At 41.5% G+C, this 23251-nt stretch overlaps 1 protein-coding gene across 2 annotated transcripts in view; it reads left to right on the top strand.

Annotated features, from left to right (window-relative positions):
- GABRA6 (gamma-aminobutyric acid type A receptor subunit alpha6) overlaps nt 1–23251 on the top strand; it is an 82286-nt gene that overhangs the window by 4038 nt on the left and 54997 nt on the right. For both annotated transcript variants that reach the window (XM_082255920.1, XM_082255919.1), the window contains exons 4-6: nt 11041–11261; nt 16607–16689; nt 21294–21437. In XM_082255920.1, coding sequence (XP_082112046.1) covers nt 11041–11261; nt 16607–16689; nt 21294–21437 — 448 coding nt within the window. The remainder of the gene's footprint in view (nt 1–11040; nt 11262–16606; nt 16690–21293; nt 21438–23251) is intronic.

The following is a 23251-nucleotide window of genomic DNA, read 5'->3' as shown; positions in this document are numbered from 1 at the left end:
TACTGTACCATTGGAGGATATTTGTGCTTCCTTTTACATGTTAATGGTCATCATTCATTCTTATGGTGACAACCTTTGATCCAAACAGCAGGATATTTCACAAAAGTGTGTTGTGCCAACCATGAGAGTGGGAGGCAGTGAATTGGGGTTAATACATCTTCTGCTGGGGAAAGGGATTACCAGTACATGTGAGGCGGTGTGGGGCTGATATAATTTCAAGAAGAAGAAGATTTACTATTGTTGGACTTTTTTCATTTTGTTTTATTTTATGAAGGATGTTTCGTTTCAATTTTCATTTTTGAAAAGTTGGAGGGTTAGAAGTGAAAATCTATAATGAATTTCTAATCACAGCGCTACCATTTAGAGTGATAATCGATTCCTTTTACATTTTAAACTACTTGTATATTTGCATTTCTTTGAAGGTGGCAGCAGTGAACACCATATATACACCTAAAGCACATTTATTGTTGGATAAACACAGTTTTACACATAATTGTTGATTTTACTCATTTGAAATCAGAAAATCTAGTCTTGAAAATTATTTTTTAACTTATGGAGGGGATCATGAGGGAAGGCCTGTATTCAGAAATTGATGTTATCTGATGTACAAAACATGGCTGATCTATGTATCATCTGAACACTAAAGGAGCATAGCCTGTTCACTAAGTAATGTGAATGTTCACTCAGCTTAGTGAATAATGTGAAGCTATGCTAACTTCAATCATTCAATCATGTGTGAACAAACATCTAGTTTTTTGATTTTTTAATGTTTGCATAATATTCTATACTCTTTGCAAATTTTCTCTTTGCTCTTTGCTTTACAGCATTCACTAAGCTATGTAAAAATTAACTTTGAAAAGTGAATTTTATCTTTGCAAGGTAACTATGTCCTACGTCTATACTACGTGGCTTGGTCAGCGCGGCGGATGGCAGCACATTGAGAGAGCTCTGTGAACCTGCAGCCCTATTAAGCTTCCCGGTCTCCATATTTGCGGCGATGGGCAGAATTCTCCGCCACGGATCACAGAGCAGACAAACCTGGTCCACACCGGCATCCTCCAGCAAAAGTATCTCGGCTTTATTCAAGGCTCAAGCGGTGGCAAGATCCCTCAACCTGGTCAACAAGATGGCGCAGCTCCACCATGAGGCCGACTTCAGTGAGGAATCGCTCTCTGCCTCGGAGGACATGGTAAGAGAAGAACACTCTCCCGACCTCCCCCTCACCCATGCAGCCATGACCGTCATAGCAGCAGACATCAAGCAATCTTTTGCTGCTGCAATAGCCACCTTAACTGCCAATGTCATGGTTATCTCTGACAAACTGGACAGGACTGAGAGAGAGGGGAGGGCCAGGCACACCGCCATTAAGCGATTAGAAACCACGGCTGAGGCACACGCCGCGCATCTAATCGATGTCAATAGGCAGATCGAGGATCTGGATAACAGGGGTAGACGTTGTAATATCAGGGTCCGGGGGGTCCCGGAGTCTGTACCCCCTGAGGACACTAAACTGGCTTTAACCAAAATCTTTAATGACCTGCTGGAACGGCCTGATGAGTCACCAATAGACTTTGTAAGGGCACATAGGGCTCTCCGACCTAAAGGACCGGATAATTTACCCCCGAGAGACATTATTTGTTGCCTACAAAATTTTCCCCTCAAAGATGAAATTCTGGCTAAAGCGCGCCAAAACGATCAAGTGCTGTTTAATGGGGAACCTATTCTCCTCTTTCAAGATCTATCGCCCATCACACTCAATAACAGGCGCGCCCTGCGCCCCCTGCTGGATGCCTTGAGACTTAAAGGACATTCCTACCATTGGAAATTCCCCTTTGCTCTCAGCGTGACCTTTCATGGAAAAACGTACCTTCTACGGACCCCATCGGACCTGCCTGCATTCTGTGAAGCTCTCCAAATCCCTCTTACGGAAGAACCCGATTGGTACGCGGACTTCAGACTCCCTGATATGCCCACTGCTTCTCCTTCTTCCCCTGGTGCCGCTCTCACTCCATCCAGCAGCAAAAAATCGAAGCTGATTAAGCATCCAGAGGGCACCCCGAGACGATCCCATACCACACCGAAAACTCCCAAGACCCCAGGACTCAGAGCCCACTTCTGACATCGGAAGCGCACTCATCGGACGACCTGATGATCCTCCTCCTTCTGTTGACATGCCTGTCATGCATCTTGACCTCCAGCTGACTTTTTGTTTGGATCCGATCTTCATATTGTGCCTAGTTCCATTGATAGCATAATTCCTGCCTTAAACTGCCTATCTGCCGCAGCATTTTTTCAGTAATTTTTACAGTAATTTTTTCTGTTAGGCGTTCATACCTATTGTTACAAAACGTTTACTGCATAGTGCATTAGATTGTTTGTTGTCTCACACGTGATCTTATCTCAGGTTTCTTCTCTTACTATCTGCTGCTACTGTACCCCTTCCACTCTTCTCCCCCTTCCCCCTTCCTTCCCATCCCATTCTCTCTAGCCGACTCGGGGATCCCCACAGAAGTCTGGTTGGGACGCATACGGACACACCTCCTTGGGTGGACGGCTCCCTGCGATTGACTGAGACCGCCTTTCCTGGGTCGGTAAGTGTTCTGACTCTCCTTTGCCGCACCGTACATAAACTGACATACGGCCACCATGTTTTCTGCACTTGGCAGGAGTCCCACGGTACTCTCTTTCAACTGCAGGGGACTTAACATCCCAGAAAAAAGATCATCTGTTCTCAGGGCCCTGGCGAAGGTGAAGCCTGCTTTTGTTTTCTTCCAGGAAACACATTTTAGAGCTAGATCCATACCTCTCATAAATACCAGACATTTCCCCAGAGCCTTACACGCGACATCACCCGTGAACAAGGCCAAAGGAGTATCAATTTTGATACATAAAGACACTGCTTTTGACCTCACACACCAACTGGCAGATCCTGAAGGTTGCTATTTACTACTAAAGGGTACCCTGGCTGGTAAGCCAGTGACCCTTGCTAATGTTTATTTCCCAAATTCCGCACATCTGTCCTTCTGCCAAAAGGTGATAGATGAGCTGAAGTGGTTTGGGGAAGGATGCATTATACTGGGAGGGGATTTCAATGTACCCCTGAATCCACTCCTAGACACTTCCAATGGTCACTCTTGCATCAAATACAGGACTCTGAAAAGAATTAAAACTCTATTGGGGTCACTCACTTTAGTGGACTCTTGGAGAGCTCTCCACACGGACGATAAGGACTTTACTTATTACTCCCCGATGCACTCCAAATATTCACGCATCGACTTCCTTTATATCTCCCAACGGGACCTGCCGGAACTGACCGCGTCACGCATAGGCAACCAGACCATATCGGATCATGCCCCTATCTCTTTAACCCTTACCAGCAGACCTAGAGACACAGGAAAAGTCTTTAATTGGCGCTTGAACCCCACACTGTTGACCGACCCCCAAATTCGAGAACACGTCTCTAAAGAGCTGGACATGTTCTTTGAGGTTCACTCACGGTCTACGGTGCTTCCTATGAATGTCTGGGAGGCTCATAAATGCACTATAAGAGGGGCGCTCATAATGTGGGGTGCCAGGCGCAAAAAACAAACAGAAAAACAAATGACCGACCTCCTTTCGCGCATTGCGACTCTAGAGGCTACACATAAACAATCTTTGGCGATGGATACTCTCCAGGCTCTCATATCGGCTAGGAAAGATCTGAGACAGCTTCTGGATGCCAAAGCCAGACGTCTGCTCTTCTACCGGAAACACATTTACTATGAACAGGGTGATAAGGCGGGGAAGTTTTTAGCCAGATCTTTGAAAGAGGCTCAGTTGTCCACAAACATCCCAGCCATAAAAAACAAACAAGGTCAGTTGGACAGAGATTCCCGTCTCATAGCTCAACATTTCCATGATTTTTATTCCAATCTTTACAACATACCGGCGCGCCACAAACCACCCACACTAAATGGAGATAGACCGTCCCTTATCAAAGAATTCCTCCATAATAGCAAACTTCCTAGGCTATCTGTTTCAGATGCGGAGTCATTGGAACAGCCCTTCACGCACTCCGAACTTTTGGCAGCAATTAAATCGCTCAAATCCATCAAAAGCCCAGGCCCAGATGGCTTCACCGGTCACTACTATAAAACCTTCACTGAACAGATCTCTACCCCTCTTCTCGCGGCACTGAACTCTCTCCTATCTGCTGATACAATCCCTCCCTCTTTCTCGCGAGCACACATCACGGTCATCCCTAAACCCAATAAGGACCCCACTGAATGCCCTAACTATAGACCAATCTCCCTTTTAAACCTGGATCTCAAACTGCTAGCCAAACTCATTGCCACTCGTCTCAGGTCTTTGCTTCCACAAGTGATAGGCCCAGAGCAAGCAGGCTTCATGCCAGGGCGTGAGGCGCGCGATAATGTTCTAAAATCAACCAGTTTGATTCACAGATTCCACCTGGATGATGTCGGAGGTCTTCTCCTGTCTACGGACGTGGAGAAGGCCTTCGACAGGGTGGCCTGGGACTTTATGTTCGCGACCTGCAGACACGTGGGAATGGGGGACCACATGCTCGCTTGGATAAAGGCCCTATACACGAACCCTTCGGCTCAAGTTAAAGTGAACGGTACCCTGTCTGAGCCGATTTACATCCGTAACGGCACCCGTCAGGGCTGCCCACTCTCACCCCTCCTGTTCATCCTCTCCCTCGAGCCCTTTATCCGTACAATCAACCTACACCATTCCATTGGGGGAATCGTGGTGGGGGGCAGAGAACACAAGATTGCAGCCTACGCGGATGATCTTTTGTTTTTTGTATCTCTCCCATCTATATCGATCCCTAACTTGCTGGCCATGTTTGAAATTTATGGTTTTATGTCTAATATGCTGATCAATTACCACAAATCTGAAGCCCTAAATCTCACCTTATCCACACAACAGGCGAGTAATGTCCAACAGAATTGCACGTTTAAGTGGACCACGTCTAGCATACAGTATCTAGGCGTGCGACTCACCCAGCATCCCAAAAATTTATTCGAACACAACTACCCCCCTCTCCTTGCCTCCATCACGAAGGAACTACAAGGCTGGATGCCCCGTTTTTTCTCCTGGTTCGGCCGGGCCGCCATCATCAAAATGGTAACCCTGCCGAAGCTCCTCTATCTCATGCAGGCGCTCCCTATTGCGATTCACTCCTATTTCTTTCGTAAGCTACGCTCGCTCCAGATTCAATTTATCTGGAATGGCAAACATCCCCGGGTACATTTTGATACAATGTCCAAATCCAAATCCTATGGTGGTATGGGACTACCCAATTTCAGGCAATACTACTGGGCTGTCCATCTATCTAGAATTATAGATTGGAATTGCCATGGCCAGTCAAAAGATTGGATACAAGTCGAAAACTCGTTTTTCACAGGTCCATTGGCGTGTGCCCCCTGGATTCCGGCCGCGTCTTGCCCCAAAACTTTGATGGCTCACCCCCTCATAGGCTCCACACTGAGAACATTTCACGCTATTGCTCTTAACTGTGACATCTCTTCCTCTCCCGGCCCTTTGACACCATTAGCACACAATCCAGAGTTCGCACCGGGCCTAGACAATCCCCTACTCCTGAAGGACTCACGAGACCCTGTGCTAGCCAAAGACTGCTTTGTAGATGGTGTTTTTAAACAATTATCTGACTTCACACAAATCACATCTGACCAGAAAATGTCCCTATGGTCCTACTTTCAAGCTCGCAGCTACCTTACCTCACGCAACAGGAGGCCCCTAGTGAGTAGGCCTCTGAGTGACTTTGAACAGTGTTGTTACCTGGGGGAGCGGGTTGAGAAATCTATCTCCCAGACCTATGCTTGGCTACAGAAACCCGCTGATACAGGGCAGGACAGGTTCAGGGGGAGGTGGAGCTCCTCGTTAAACACTTCTATTTCGGAGACCCAATGGAAACGAGCTTGCACTCTTGCACGCTAGTGCTCACTAAGCACGAAACTTCAGGAAACCGCCTACAAACTTCTCACACAGTGGTATGCTACACCTGATAAAATTAAGAGATGGTATCCTGCCTCCGATGATACCTGTTGGAGATGTGGTCTCGAGAAAGGTACTTCAATCCACATATGGTGGTCCTGTCCGCACATCTCCGCCTTCTGGCAACAAATTCAATCCTTGTGCTTGTCCATTGTAGATAAGGGGGTCACCCTCTCTCCTGAACTCTGCCTACTGCACCTCAGTCCAACACCACTCCTACAATACAAGAATTCATTGCTCATTCATCTGATCAATGCAGCCAGATCCCTCATACCCGTGCATTGGAAATCCGCCAATATTCCATCGACCTCAGATTGGCTTAGGAAGGTTTCAGAAATCTGTGAAATGGAAAGAGTAAGCGCACTTGCCAACGACAGAATTCCTGGGTTTCTCTCTCGTTGGGACCCTTGGCTTAAATTCCAGTCTTCTCAACAACCCGATCAGCCTTCCCCGGCGCCTCCCTGAGTCGGCCGAACCCCCCCACCACCCCCTCTTTCCTCTTACTCTTCCTGATCTCTTTCTTATCCATCTGCTACTACTTTATTTCCAACTACTATTCTCCTCTAGTATCTCAACTCTGATGTACCTCCTCAGCCCAGCTTCTAGCTGGTCTGGTGCTGCTCCTCGATCTTTGCGTACGAGGATTTCTCCGTCTGCTAATCCGCTGACCTTGCATGATTATCTGACGAAGAACTTGTGTCCTGAGGATAATTATTCTTGAGAAATTGTTTTCTATTAGTAAGTTTTTTTTTTTTTTTTTTTTATTACTCATGGTCCAGATCCGATATCACAAGAACCTATACTAGATACTCTGTCCGCCCATAGGATCTCTTGACCTATATGTGAAGTTTTTCTAATTTGCTGATGCACTATTCTGTTATGTCATTAAGTTGTACATTTGTTTATTGATTGCTCTATCTCTAAGCATCGTTAGCATATCCAAGCTGTATGTTGCAATAACTTCTGCACTATCATGACATGTGTGTCCCTCAATTACAGTATGTTTTCTTCATTGTTATGTACCACATGTTTTCAATAAACTTGATTGTTAAAAAAAAAAAAAAAAAATATATATTGTAGTTCAAATATGTATTCCTTACATTAAATGTTATGTTTTTTTTTATCTGCTAGGCTAATTAGCTGAATTGTTTCTTTTAATTCTGCTATTACAATTACATGAAATCTATCTGTACTATGGCCTAATCACTGTGAGCATTAACAAGTGGCTGTGTAAAGACATAATCCCTGACATTATTACTTGCTGCCTGGACAGAAAAGCCTCCATCTTCCTCTTACAAAGATTATGTACTAAGAGAAATATTTAGGTTGATGTTGCTGATTTTTCTTCTTTGTCTGCTTGCCACATTAACTTACCGGCTATAACAATTTTTCTGTCATTGACTTGGGTCAGTTCTGAGTTCACTTTTGTTGCATATTATTCCTGGTTTAGTGATTTTATAAATATTGAATCAAGAGACAAAATAGCAGAATGTAGTTTGCAGTAGCAGCTAATATATCTCTCCCAAGACAGAGTTCCCCCAACTGTGGTGGCTAATACCAGCATTAGTTTTATTAATTACAAAACAAAAATGTGGTTTAGTCTGATTCCACCTGAAAATGTCTTGTAACGCGCAAATACATGTAAGATGTATATGAAGTATTTTTTTTTATTCTGGTTAGAGAGTATGAGATGGTTGAGGTTAAGGTTAACATTTGGGTCTGTGTACCATTGAGGAGTATTCCTCTTACTTCCTGTCCCAGAGAGATGGAGGCTATGCCCTCCTAGACTTTTAGTAGTAGAACAGGTTTCCCCCTTTGAAGATTTCCCCTTTACTTTCTGAAATCCAAAAAGGTTGGATTTCACCTTACATTCTGTATCAAAAACAATGGTTAATGGCACCAATAGTGTGGGTGAATCTCCCAAACAGCAATAAAAGCCATATAGAAGTTCTAATCCTTCCACATTCTAAGCAAAAAAAAAAAAAAGGTTTGAGGCTTACAATATTAATAATCATAATAATAACATACCATTTCATTTATTTGTTACTTTTTATCAAAGTGATAAAGAAATTTGATTTAATTAAATTTAATAAATTTGATTTAAGGTCCACATAGGATAATAACAGTAGCATGTTAGACCATTTTAAACATTATCAGCATGTAACACTGCATATCATTACATGTTCAATATTTACTAAGACATTAACCTATAAAATGATCACATCGTAAAGTTGACCTAATGTCAGAAAGTGGCTTTCCCACTTTGCTGCCCCTTTTTTTACTACTTGTGACCTGGAGTATTCAACTGCTTGATTTTTGTTGTACAAAAATTTTCTTAGGCTTTCCAAGTTTTACAGTAGAAAAAAAGGCGTAAAATGCAGTCAAAGGTACAGGCAATGGGCACAAATACTGGGAAAAGAAAGGCACACTGTATCAATGGTTGCAAGGGAATGATTGCCCATATTAATGAGGTTGGAGGTAAAAATAATACTGTACCCAACAGTTTGTATAAGAATCTCAGTTGAGAAAATCAGTATGATGCATCAGGAGAAGGGGGCTGCTCTCCACTGACAATAGTCAAAAACACAATGTGCCACAATGTGCAAGAAAATGGGGGACCACCCCCCCCCCAAAAAAAAATGGGGGGATTAGAAGAGGTGAGAGTAGTTAAAGAGGAGACTTGCCTGGGAAGAAGGAGGAAAGAGGAAGAAAGAGGATAACAGAAGGAGGGGAAGGGTCTCTCCCACAAGGTTCAGCCAGAGCATTGTGCCAGCAAGTTGCTAAACAAGGTAAAATTGAGAGCAAGGACCTGTTTTTGGCCACCTGGGTATTATAGATGATTTAAGGATGCCAAACTTTGTGACAGTTGACGTAGGTATACTGTAGAATGGAGGTGAGCTTCTTGTGCACCATCCTGCCCATGAGCCTCTGCTGAACGTCATCAAAATTCAGAAATGGTTGTTTCCATGCTCTAGCCAGGGTTTGCTGGGCAGCTAGGAATACAAACTCCACCAGCTTCCTCTGGTTCCTAGCCATTGAGGGATAGGGTCAACTGCTTGATTTTTGTTCAGCACAATGCTAGTGAAAGCACATTTTTATAGCAGCTTTTAAGAATCTGCTTGCTTACGCCTATATACTGTACTTTATACTGTATATACAGTACATATAACAAGTTGATTTTACTCTGCAAACAAATAGTAAAAATACATACCATTAAATTCAGCAAGAGTTTGCAAAGCATTATCATGACTTCTGAAAATGTTGTGAATGCCAATGAAAACAACAATGGGCTTTTCCACTATTTGCCTCTATTGAAGTTAGCCTATTCTGTTCTACTATTTTAAAATATGACAAGCAAACTCATTACATATCAATCTGTTTATACTAGTAAATATGATTGTTTATATTTAACATGAAAATAGTTTCAGAATTTAGTTATGAACCTAGGGGGCTTTACAGACTCTGAGAAGTTAATTTACTAAAACTACAGGGGGTGAATTCTTGTGCAGCTCTGCACCAATCAGCTGCTAGTTTTTTTTTTTTTTTTTTTTTTTATCAAAGCTTAATTAAACAAGCTAAAGTTAGAAATTGATTGGCTACCATGCACACCTGCACCAGATTTTGCACTTTCCAGTTTTAGTAAATCAACCCCTGATAGTCAAATCAGGAGCACTGCAAATTATCTGTAGAATGAGCAAATCTTCTTGGACTATAAAAAATTGCAGTTTGCCAATTCACCAATTTGTATGCTTTTATACTGATCGGATCACTAGCTGTTTTCAGAAAATTACAGGTACAGGTTTGTAAATATTTTACCTCTTAAGCCCTGTTTAGACCTGAGCGTTTTTCAGCTTGTAAAACGCTCATCTTCAAAGTTCCAAAATGGCCAACAAACAAAATCCCATTTATTTCAATGGCCCCTGTTCACATTGTCACCTGAAGCAAAACACTTGAAGCTCAAAAAAGTACATGAGCTTCTTTTTTGGCAGATTACAAGCATTTTTGGTCAGATGTCAATGCCTGCCTCCAAACACCTGCAAAAAACGCCTCCAAAAAAGCCAGAAAAAAACGCCAGAAAATGATACGCTCAGGTTTGAATAGAGCCTTAGTTCAAATAGCATGCTATAGCAACCATTCAGCAACCATATCTATTTTTTTTTTTAAACAGCTGATTTTGGATTGGTTTCTATATAAAAAAAATATAACTGTTCCTTATACTTACTGGTTACACCAAACACTCATTTTATTATCCATAAATGGCCAACTACATTAGCTGCAACATTTTGATCCAAAAGAAAGCACCTGAACACATGACTGCTCTATATGCAAACATGTGAGTAATCAAGTAGAAGCATGGAGTAGGTCACTGCACATACATAAGTCAAATCTATGAAAATGCCATGAATGTTATCATATAGCATAATAGCTAATTAGAATATGCCCATTTATACAAATCTTCCCACATGGAATTAAAAAATGTCAGGATGATAGCTTTTCTGAAAATTCTATTTTACAGTGACCTCAAACTTTCTTACCTTAGTGTCAAAGTCTTGAAGAAATATTACTATAGCAGTAACTTTCAGTAATTTCACACTATGTTGTAATAAGAAAAACAACTAATTTTGCACAGAACTAATTAAACTTACACTAAATTAGCATTGCGATTCTGTTCCAAAGATAGTGTTTGATATTAGTGCTTTCAATCCATTTCTTACATTTTTTTTATTTTAAGTATTATATATTTGCATATAATTATTTTACAGGTTTTCAGGTAATTTGCCTTAGAACATTCAAGCTATTTTATACTGCTTGATTAAGTTTTTGTTCAGCGAGACGTTAAGTAAAAGCACATTCCCCCTCCCCCTATAGTAGCTTTTTTAAGTAACTGCTTAATGGTAATAGGATTAAAATCATTAAGCAGTGACAGAAGTGTGGCTAACATGCTAGTTAAGTTGTCTATTAAATTACTTGGTCTGGTGTTTTGCCCTGAAACCTTTAATGGTCTTAATTTTCCTACAGGAATACACAATGGATGTTTTTTTCCGGCAGACATGGATTGACGAACGGCTAAAATTTGATGGTCCTACAGAAATACTTAGGTTAAATAATTTAATGGTCAGTAAGATTTGGACACCAGATACTTTTTTCAGAAATGGGAAAAGGTCAATCTCTCATAATATGACGACACCCAATAAACTGTTCCGAATTATGCAGAATGGAACAATCCTCTATACTATGAGGTAAGAGAGGGTATTACCCTAAACATTAAATGTGTTATAGAACTTGGTTACAAATTGCCAAGTACCTAAAACCCATCAAATGCTTGCACATTTTTTTTGACATTATCACATTCAACATACCAAATCACCCTTAAATGTCATCACAGTCTCTCATGTCTTTAAACTTCAGTTGACCTTGATAATTAGTGTAATAAGCCAGAGCAAAAATAGGTCAGCTGGAATGACTTTGGATATTATGGACCTCCCATTTAATTAATATTCCAAAGTAGAGTGTTTGTGCACTTTGTGAGTCTAAATAATACTGATAGTTGGCTTAGACTTAATCACAAAGTGATATAACCCCATAGGGACTTTGCAATGCAGCCTGCAATTAAAATGTAATCTGATGCAGAAAAAAAAAAAAAAACTGTATGCAACATTATTTAACATTCAGTCCAGTGTGACATCATCCAAAAACTTTTTAAAAATGTATCAAATGCAGTTTAGTGCAATTAACTTGTCTGTCTGGATACAATTGGTATAAATAACCTACTATTAATTTATCTGTGTGCTGAAATACAAGTATCTCTAACTCAGTTTTTAATCTGAAGAAAATACTGTACCTCTAGCTAATCCCTAGTTGCTTTACCCAATTTTAGGGCTCTTTCACACGGAGCGGACCGTATTGCGATCCGCTCCGGCACTTTTTTTTTTTTTTTCACAGACACAGGTGACAGTTGTGTCATCCGCTCCGTATGTCCGCATATCATCCCATCCATTTGCGGATGATATACGGACATAATGTATGTCTATGGGCATTGAGGATGTCAGCGGATGACACCGCTGACATCCGATTTTTCATCCGTTCCGTTTTTTAAACAGAAAAAAATAGGGTTCTGTTCCGTTCCAAAAAATGGAACAGAACTGAAAGGACGAAAATCGTATGTCAGCAGATGGTCATCTGCTGACATCCGCAATCCCATAGACATTCATTATGTCTATATATCACCCGCAAACGGATGGGGTGATTTACGGACATACGGAACGTCCGTGTGAAAGAGCCCTTACTGTTATCTTTCAATACTATTAGGCCAGTAGCACAGAAGCATAAAAATTTACTGATGTTTACTCAGTAACTTGTTGACAGAAAGTCCATGAGTTAATGAAAACTGTGTTTAACTGCTTCTGGGCCACCCACTGCAGTTTTACTGTGGCAGGCAGCCCCTCCTGCGCGAACCAATGTAGATATATGTCGGTAGCACGCCTGCAGCTAGGGGGTGAGCATGCGCCGCCGGCGGGAGCATGCCGGCGTGCTCCCGTCTCCACTCATCAGTGGAGGCTCTGATTGCCGCCTGCCACCCATGATCGATCCCCGCTGAGAGAGAAGAACAGTCAGCTGTTGTAAATGTAAATCTCTTGCATGTACTGTGCTGCTAGACTTAAAGGCTAAGTTCATCTTTTTTTTTTTCAAAATTCCAGCCTCCCTATGTTCCAATATACCAATAATGACAATAATAGTGCTGAGGCAATTAAGTAGGTGTGAACATGAACAGGTTTGTCATGTCCATATTACATATTCAAAAAAGATTGTGAGCAATAGTGCATTAACACCCCTCATGGAATATGATGACAGACCCATACAGTAAAAAAATATATATTTTTTAGAATACAGTTTTGATAAAAATGAATAAAAGGATATGGACATACAAAGTTTAGTAAAATACATATTGTTAACAAATAACTTTTACATCAATATACGATATGGATAACATACGACTATTGAAAGCATGCCAGTATGTCTACTAACATACATATGTGAAAACACCTGACATGTTTCGGACTGTTAATGTATTAATTGATTTTGCAATGGCTAAACTTATTTATCTTTTTTTGGCCCTTCCTCAAGTGGTATTGGTACCCTTAAGGGGCCACCTATACCTACTGTTAAAGAATATAGAGACTAAAAATATATATATATATATATATATATATATATATATATATTATTTTTTTTTTTTTCATTATTTAAGCATACTGACAACCATTTCGCCTGTTTAGGCAAAGTTTGGGCATTAGAATGCCTAATATACTTAACATTTATTTTCAAATATTCAAGTTTTGGATTTTTTTCTGAATTCTCTTTTCTATTACCGTATATATTTTTTGTACCATAGATAATATTCTTGCCTGATGGTTTTGTGGTTGTGTGGATGTATCATCCACCCCATGTCCTTGTGATTGTGACCCTGCTCTCCCTGGTGCCTGTTGGCCGGTGACTGTGGGTGACTCCTCAGCATGTAAACCCCCTTTGGCATCAATGATCATACATTTAGCCTCAATGTGCAAATCTAGGTTTTTGATTATGTAAATACAATGCAGCCTGTATAATTTATATGTTTATACATTTATGACTAATATAAAATGTTTGTTTAATATACTCATTGTATAACATAATTGGGCTGCAATTCTGCAACTGATGGGTTATATTCCTATGTTTTAGAAGATACCATTACGCAGTTTCTCACCTCAGAAGAATAACTCTACATTAATAGTCCAAAACATGTCAGGTGTTTTCACATATGTATGGTACTAGACATAACGGCACTCTTTCAATAGTCGTATGTTATCCATATTGTGTATTGATGAAACGGTTATTTGTTAACATTATATAGTGGACCAACTAAACTTTGTTTGTCCATATCCTTTTATCTTTTTTTACCAACTTTGATTAGACTGTATTCTAATCAAAATATGTTTTTTACTGTACGGGTCTGTCGTCATAGTCCATGAGGGGTGTTGGTGCACTATTGCTCACAATCTGATTCCCATATACAAATAATGTACCTCTGTTGCCAAAAAGAAAAAGATTTCCCTGTATTCAAGGGCAAGCCTTACCTCAGCCTTTACTTTTTCCAATAAAAAAATCTTGATTACTTCCTTCTATCTGCCCCTTAGGACAAGGAAGTTCCTGCTATCTGCCCCTTAGGACAAGGAAGTTGTTGAGCAGCTAACCTTATTAACAAACTGCCATTGACTGTTTTGTACCTTCTTCTTGCATAGAATGTTCATTTGGCAGCATGTGCAGGAGCTTAGCGATCACAGAACAGCCGTTGTTGGACAGAGCTTGAGTATTGAAAACAGGAGAAGTGTGTCCCTGTTCTATGGATGCATCATACATACTAGGGGAGTAAAACTGAGGGAATCCATAGCGGAGAAGTATCTGGGTGTTCTGGTAGATCATAAGCTTATTAATGGTATGCAATGGCAAGCTGCAGTTTCCAAAGCAACAAAAAACTTTTCTTGCATTAACAGAGGCATGGACTCCAGAGAGAGTGATATCATTTTGACCCTGTACAAATCATTAGTAAGACCTCATCTGGAATATGCATTTCAGTTTTGGGCACCAGTTCTCAAAAAGGATATCAGGGAACCGGAGAAAGTGCAGAGAAGGGCAACCAAATTGATAAGAGGCATGGAGGAGCTCAGCTATGAGAAAAGATCATAGGAACTGAATTTATTCTCTCCTGAGAAGAGGAAATTAAGGGGATATGTATAAATACATAAGGGGTCCATATAGTGAACTTGGGGTTGAGTTATTCACTTTAAGGTCCACACAGAGGACGGGGGGGCTCTTTACGTCTAGAGGAAAACAGATTTCATCTCCAAATATGGGAAGGTATATTTACCAAAAGAGCTGTGAAAATGTGGAATAGACTCCCTCCAGAGGTGGTTCTGGCTTGTTCACTAGATTGCTTTAAAAAAGAGGCCTGGATTCTTTCCTAGGTGTACATATTATAAATGGGTACTAATATTTATAGGTAAAGTTGATCCATGGAATATCCAATTGCCTCTCGGGGGAATGGAAGGAATTTTTTTCCTTTTCCCCTGCTGTAGCAAACTGGATCAACTGCGGGTATAGGATTGTGTATATGGGATTGTATGGTTGGTTTTTTTATATACTGTTTTTTGTTTTTTATTGGTTGAGCCAGATGGTCTTTTTTGAACCTGACTAACTATGTAACTATGTTCCTGAATGTCTGTAAATCTCACTATACACTATAGAATCTGACAATACAATCTCCTTTAGATCTACCCTCATCTATGTGGTGCAAAGGCATGCCTGATTGGATACAGAGTGATTAGTTGAGTCCACTTAATATATAGTTTTGGTAAATCTAAAGGATATTGCATAGAGTTTGTACAATCAGATTGTATGGTGTATGGCCACTTATATACACATACAATTAACTAATTGTACTTTTGGTGCCATTATTTGTTAACGGCACCCCAAATATGGTAGCAAATGCGAGTGAAAAAATGTGCAACAAATGTAAGGCAAAAAAATCTGCAAACCGCAACACACCAAAATGTCCCATGAGCTACTTTGCTGCATTTGTTATCAGTAGGGCAGCCCCTTAAAGCCCATTGTGTATTTACACACTCCTATTCTCTGAGCTGGTCCTGGATTACTAGAACATTGACAGCTGAATGTCTCCCTCCCATGTACTTGTAAAAATCGGGCTGTACACTATACAATCTGATTGTACATTCTCTGTACAATTTCTTTTAGATTTACAACAACTGTGTAATAAGAGAACCCACTTAAACAAACCATTCGATTGTTATCAAATCAGGCAGGCCCTTGCACTACATAGTTGAAGATAGATATAAATTAGATTTTACATCCAGATTGTATGATGTATGGCCACCTTAAAGGAAGAAGTAGGAAAGCAAGTGGCAACAAAAAGAGTTGGTGATAACGGAGTTGTGGTCCAGAGTAGTAAACATGCTTTATTCTGTGATGCATAGGGTAGTGAATGATGGGATATGAAGTTTCCCAGAAGGTCACATTATAAGCCAGCTCCCAGAAAGCATTTTTAAAAAGTTGAACAGAGAGGAGAAAATTCAAAGATTCCATGGACAAGGTAAGTGAGAGATAAGCACACTGGGATGGTTTGGGCAGAAAAGACATAAGCAAAGGCTTCAATTTATTATGAGAAGTGAAATTCTGCGTGAGAAGGTGAACTTGGCCTTTAATTCACCTTACTTTCCCCATATGTAGACACTGAACCGGCCATAAGAAAGCACATTTTGCAACTAATATGTAAGGTGGCACACTGTAATTAACACATTTCTGACATCAAATGAATGCAACTGTTTCAATCTAAGTCTTTAAAATGTTTGATTGTACATAAATTTGCATTGGCAAAAAAAAACAAAAACTTCAATGCATAATTTAATATTTGCAGAACACAAAACAATGTAAAACATAATATAAAGTGTTACTGTGATATAGTGTGTTAAAATGTGTATAGTGTGCATACAATGATATACTGTGTTAAAATGCCATAGTATCTTTATTTCAGATTGACAATTAAAGCAGAGTGTCCTATGAGGTTAATGAATTTTCCTATGGATGGACATGCATGCCCGCTGAAGTTTGGCAGCTGTATGTAGAATTAATTTACTATATTTTTTATGGAAACATATCATGATGTGAATGTTTGTTAATAAACATTAGTTGCTTTATTGGATTACATGGTAATAGTTTTATGTGAGTAGTCATGTTGCTGTTCTGAAGAAGTTAGTACATGTAGCTGTAGGCATCTTTCAGGGAATGTTTAGAACACAGTGATTTCCTTACTGTCTTACAAGCTAATGAACTAGGCCATTCCTCTGTAATAGCAGATGTCTTGTAAGAAGGTTATGCCAACTTTGCCTGCCATTTCTGTCACTGTACAAATACTTTTGCGCAAACCAATCAAAATATGCTTATTGTGATTTTTTTTTTACCAAAAATATGTAGCAGAAAACAAATTGGCCTAAAATTTAAAAAAAATGTATTTTTATTTTATTTTTTTGAGAATGTTATATAGCAGAACGTGAAAAATATTATTATTTTTTTTTAAAATTGTCGCACTTTTTTTGTTTATAGCGCAAAAATAAAAATCACACAGGTTATCAAATACCACCAAAAGAAAGCTCTATTTGTGGGAAAAAAATACATCAACTTTATTTGGATGCAGTGTCGTAGGACCGTGCAATTGTCGGTTAAAGTAATGCAGTGCCAAATCGCAAAATAGGGCCTGGCCAGGAAGGGGGAAAATCCTTCCGGGCTTAAAGTGGTTAAAGGCGTTATTCATTTTGTTTGCATGTGGATGGATGCATATCACATTTTTTAAAACAAATGTATCTTCAACTGTCCTTATCCGCTATATCAGTTTTACTGCTACTGGGTGGCCGTGCTGTGCAGGATCACAAATATATATATATATATATATACATGATCCTGCACTTCCTGTTATTGGGTGTTAGTGTGCGCTGCCGTCGGCTCGCTCCAGACTTTATTCCGTATAGCGGGAGCGGATCAGCAGGTCCCGCGGACCCAATGTCCTTCGGCACCCTCTAATCATTCTGTACACAGGCAGAACTGCAATCAACAAAAAAAGTAAACAAAAAAAGGTGTCTCTGCGCTATAGATGATCAAAAACCCAAAGTGCTGCTGCTCAAAAATTCTAATATTTTAAATGATAAAGGTGATATTTCACAGCACAAAAAGGGTATGGAATAACAAATGTACAATAATAAATATACTGATAAAACTGAGTAAAAAATAACTAAATAAAACACTCCTACTAATATATCATTCACCCCTAAGGTGCATACAAAAAAGTGCCATTGGAGTGTGCATAAAATACATAGTGCAAATGTGCTTTTAAATGTGCAAATATGCTTAATCACATGCGCATTAAAGCAATATAATATAATAATACTGACGAATACCCAAATAAAGTCCAAAAAAATAATAAAGTCCACAAAAATGAATAATAATATTAACAGCAAGTAGCCAGTGAAAGTGTCCAAAAGTGCTTGAGTGCTAAAAATTAAAAAAAAGACAAATCCGTGCCAACAATCAGGTGCAGTTTTGGGAAGATCCACCCCCTTTGAATGTTCCACTTACTAGACTAATTGGACCCCTTAGCAGTACTGCATGAGGGTCAGACAAGTTAAATCCGGTGTGGATGTGGAATTTGTGCGCCTCCCACTGTCCGAGGGGGCTGGAATCCGGGGTATCGTTTTCCGAAAAGTAAAGAGACAGTACATTGCGAAGCTTTGCTGTCACCGCCTGGTCCTTCAGCAAAGAGGGGTTCATACGCCAAGATTTGCGTCTGGTGTCCAAAAGCGGGAATGTGATGGTCATTGTAATGGGATTGTGGTCCAAAAGAACCCACAGTTCGATGGTGGCCGAGGTCAGCATCGGTATGTCAGCCTGAGAAAGGAAGAAATAATCAATTCTGGAGAATTTGCCATGTGGCACAGAGAAAAACGTGTAATCTCTCGCCTCAGGGTTCAACAACCTCCAGGAATCATGAAGTCTCAAAGCCTGTAACTGGATAGCAATTTGGCGCAGTGCCCGCCAGTGCGCCAGTGGAGGAGTCCAGGAGGGGTTGCAGGGGGGCATTGAAATCTCCCCCAAGTATCAGCAACCCAGAAGCAAATTCGAGCAGCTCTTTGCAAAAAGACCTGAAGAAAGGTACCTGTTTGCTGTTAGGGGCATATATATTTGCAAAGGTGACCGGACGGGAATTCAAGCTTCCCCACTAGGTAGGCCAGTACCACCAAACCTGCCTAAGAGCTATGTGTGGGGGGGAAAGTATACAATTGTATAAGGGGTCAACAGTAACCAAAGGATACTGTTGTGGTGGAGAGTAGGTAAGACGAACGGTCCCAAAACATTTAGAGACCCATGCACTATAGGGGGGAGGGCAAATGAAGCCAAAGTAACATAGGGTGGCAACATCAAGCTGGCTAAAACTTACCAGAACCGGAAGATAGGGCCACAACTGTAAATCCTGAAAATAACATTCTGTAATAAAGAAAAAGAATCATGAAAAACAATAATAAAGACACACACCCGCCCCTGATAGCAAATGCTAGCCAACACATAAACAGGGCAGGTCCCCAATGTTAGCTCTGTAAGGAGCCTCGTAAGGCACCATCAGTAGGTTAAGCAAACATGACATATAAAGCCCATAGAGCATAAAGCGTAACCCGCATATAAAGCATCTCGAAGAGGGAGAAAATTACTGAGGGTGTACTTGAGCATGAGAACGCTCGCTTAGGTCTGCCTCGAGCCAAAGCAGGCCGAGGGCAGTCAGCCTACCCAAGTCCGCCCCCCACCCCCACCCCAAAAACCTAGATAGCCAAGGGCCCATGCATGTTTACATAAAGGGGTCATAAGACGCAGGAGGGAAAGGAAGAGGGGGAGAAGAGGGGGGGGGGGAGAGGGGGGGGAGGAGGGGGGAAAGGAGGAGGGGGAGGAGGAGGGGGGATAGGAAGAGGGGGCAGAGAAGGAGGGGGAAGGAGGGAGGGAAAGGAGAGGGGGGAAGGGAAGGGGAGAGGGGAAAATATATTTACACAAGGACAGATAGACAAGCAGGGGGGAGGAAGGAACAGGAAGAGGAACAGGCATTTATGAATAACCTACAGTACTCCCCTCACAGGGAACAGTTTGTATGCTGAGAAATCAACAGTAAATCCACTTTACCTCCGGACCCACCCCCCCCCCCTCCCCAGACCAAGCATAATATGCCAAAGGCACTCAAGTGAGCATGCAAAAAAAACCAAAAATAACATAAAACAACAGAAGAGTATCATCCAACACAGCTACTAAGACCCACTGCCCCCCCCCAGCCCCCCGGAGGGCAGCATAACTGCAAGCAAGTCATCAAGGTGCTTATGTGGAGCAGATGCCAAGCCAGAGGCCGCTTGGTAGACGACCATGTCCTTCGACTTAGGAAGCAGGCAGGAGAATAAGGCCCGTAGATTTAGATAGCCGTAGATTTCTCTGCATCGCTCAGCCTGGACATGACCGATCTGAGCTCGGCTGTGAGCTCAGTGATTGCGGCTCCCAAAGTGAGCTTTATGTGCGCTGCTACATTTTGGTGGTCCTGTAGGCTTGGGAGAGGAGTCGCCAGCGTGGATGTGGAGGCGGCAGGCGTTGGAAATTCGGTGCAGTCGGCGGTGGGGCCTAGCGCGGGAGAGGGGGAAGCCGCGCGGCGCTCCGACACCTGTGTCTGGAACAGAGCTGGGATGTTGCCAGAAAGTTGGGTTCCCGGGTCAGGCAGTGCCCGGCTTGCTGAGGCACTGCGGCCGGTCCGAACCATGTTGAGATAGCCAGAAGTTGCCAAAAAAGCAAGTTTTTGTCCCCCAGTGCAACTTGATCAAGCGGCCATCTTGATCCGGTGCCTGACCAAGCCCCCAAGATTTTAGGATCATTTTATGTTCTAGTCTTATGATGGCTTATGCAGCTATTAACAACTTTTTTTTTATTTTTTTTTATTTTCCACACTCCTGTGTTTGGAGTCACTTTTAGCTGCAGCAAACCAGATAATTTATATTTTAATTTTATCAATATTTGTTGTGCCGGTGACACCTATACAATATAATAAAATGTTCTATTTTAGCAATCCTAAGATGTGGTAGATTATTTTTTTTTCCCCTTTCAGGCTTTATTTCCTTTGTGTTCACCAGCTGATTCTGCCAGTAACATTCTTCCTGCATTAGGTTGACAATGCACACGTATTGTTCTGTATATATGGAGTAGTAGCATTGCTATCCTAGGAAAGAACACAAAGTCCTCTCCTTCGCCTTCCCTCTCCATAGCATAGGGTGTGTGTTAGTCCACAGGAATAGCTGGAATCAATGTAATAGATTAAAATGCAGCACATACAAAAAGCACAGGATGTTATCAGCTGACAAGATTTCTGACATTTCTATAACATTGAATTGAGAATGCAGGTTATTGCCTTATGATACAGCAAGGCCAGCTCATTGCAAAAATCTTGAAACTGTAACTGAATTACATTTTTCTGTTATTCAGTTGTAATGCTTTTCTTAGCACCCCCTCCCCCCCATACACACACCTTATCTTCCCTCTTCCCCTTCAGGAATTGGAATATGAGGAAGAAATATAGTTTAGCATTGCTACTCATTTGCCAGGGTAATGTTTTATGTTTATTCTTTTTCTCTGTTCTGACTTAAATTAAACAGATGCATATCCAAAAAGTGAAATTGTTTATACGTGGAAGAAAGGACCTTTATACTCAGTTGAGGTACCAGAAGAATCTTCAAGTCTTCTCCAATATGATCTTGTTGGGCAAACAGTTTCAAGTGAAACAATGAAATCTAATACAGGTAATCCACTATATTTTTTTTTAGAGTTGTGTGGCCATTTTATTTAAAAAATTATTTTTATAGACAGATTTCTTATATGAATGGATCTATTTGATTTCCTTTAAGGCATGTTTACTTTGTTTCTAAACATGATTTAATTTTAAAGAGGTTTATTTACTAAAGGCATATAAACTTTGTTGCACTCTGCAAGAGCAGTTGCTCCAGTGCTTAGTAAATGAGCAGAGGCTAAGTTCCATCATCCAAACTTGTGCAAGTAAAAATGCTGTTTTTTTTTTTTTTTTTTTCTTGCACGTGATTGATATTCTTTACAAAGTAAGGCTTCACCTAATTTTCTAAGCTCTGGAACAACTGCACTTTGCAAACTTGCACAGTCCATTTGAGTTTACATGATCAACCCCAAAATGTTCATTCTTACTAGAAACCACATTTAGTGCCCGTTAACATACGAGCGAAGCTACTTCGCACCGCGACCTCGGAGCGGCCGCCACGGACTTCATAACATTGAAGTCTATGGCGGTCGCCTCCTGGTCTCCCCAAAGAAGCTTCGGACCCTTTTTCTAAGTGTCGCTCCTATTAGAACGGGTCCGCAGCTTCCCTATGGGAGGCGACCTACGGCGCCTCACAGGTCGCCTTAGTGTGAACGGGGGCTTATTCTTGTATATTATCTATACATATATCATGTTAGAATGTTACCATAATATTTATGTCACTTGATATTTCCACTGTGCATAACATACGAATGTCATAAGGATAAATTACTAATGTAGTTGTTGAGGTATAGGAAGTTGATTCTTGGGTAGAGTTGAGCGGACACCTGGATGTCCGTGTTCGGCGGGTTCGGCCGAACTTTAAAAAAAAGTCCGGGTCCGTGTCCCGGACTTTTGCCGAACTTTTCCCGGACACCGAACCCCATTGAAGTCAATGGGGACCCGAACTTTCAGGCACTAAAATGGCTCTAAAACACCAATGGAAAGGGCTAGAGTGCTGCAAATGGCAGCAAAACGTTGTTAAGAGCATGGCAAGCGCTCTGCAAACAAATGTGGATAGGGAAATAACTTAAAACAAAAAAAAAAACAGAAAAATAAAACAATGTTCTTCATCTCTGAAGGACGAGGCCCATATGGAGTAGGAGGGAGGTTGAGGTGGTGGTGGATGTGGCGGTGTCATAGGCATGCGCACAGGGTGTGCCGGGTGTACCTGGGCACACCCTAATCACCTAGGGCACATTAGCATTATCGCTCTGTTTGCCAGTGAGGAGATGGGAAAGATCTCCCTCGGACCTGCTCTGCTCTATTTCACTTTGCCAGCAGGGAGAGTAATGTATCAGGGACATGTACATGTAGGCAAACACATGCATGTGTATTTAAACTTTGGGGTGCACACCCTAATGCAATAGGCTGCGCACACCTATGGGCGGTGTAGGTGGAAGCGGCGGTGGAGGAGGACCAGGGCCAGATTAAGAGCATCATGGGCTTGGTGCTGAGGATTTTGAAGGGCCTTAAGGGCCGTGCCTTGGCATGCACCCAGAGGAGGAAGGGTGCAGCCATGCATGCCTAATTCAACATGGGATGCTGTCTCTGAAGCTCATAAACACATCCATGCATCGGCAACTGTCCCTCCTTGTCCGGCCTTCGTGCTGTGGGGGGAGGTTCTGAGGGAGCTGCCTGGGGAAGCGAGCATAGAAGCCAGACTTCTGTGTTTACAAGTGACAGAAGAGCGGTAACAGTGAATATGGCCAACCCGGGGCCTATATAAAGGTAGGGGCCTGGAGCTGCAGCTCCAATAGCCCCTACCTTAATCTGGCCCTGAGGAGG

This window comes from Pelophylax lessonae (genome assembly GCF_965119305.1).
Source record: "Pelophylax lessonae genome assembly, chromosome: 4".
Lineage (NCBI taxonomy): Eukaryota > Metazoa > Chordata > Amphibia > Anura > Ranidae > Pelophylax > Pelophylax lessonae.
Note: the sequence above shows the minus strand (reverse complement) of the source record. Positions and strands in the feature narration are given on the sequence as shown.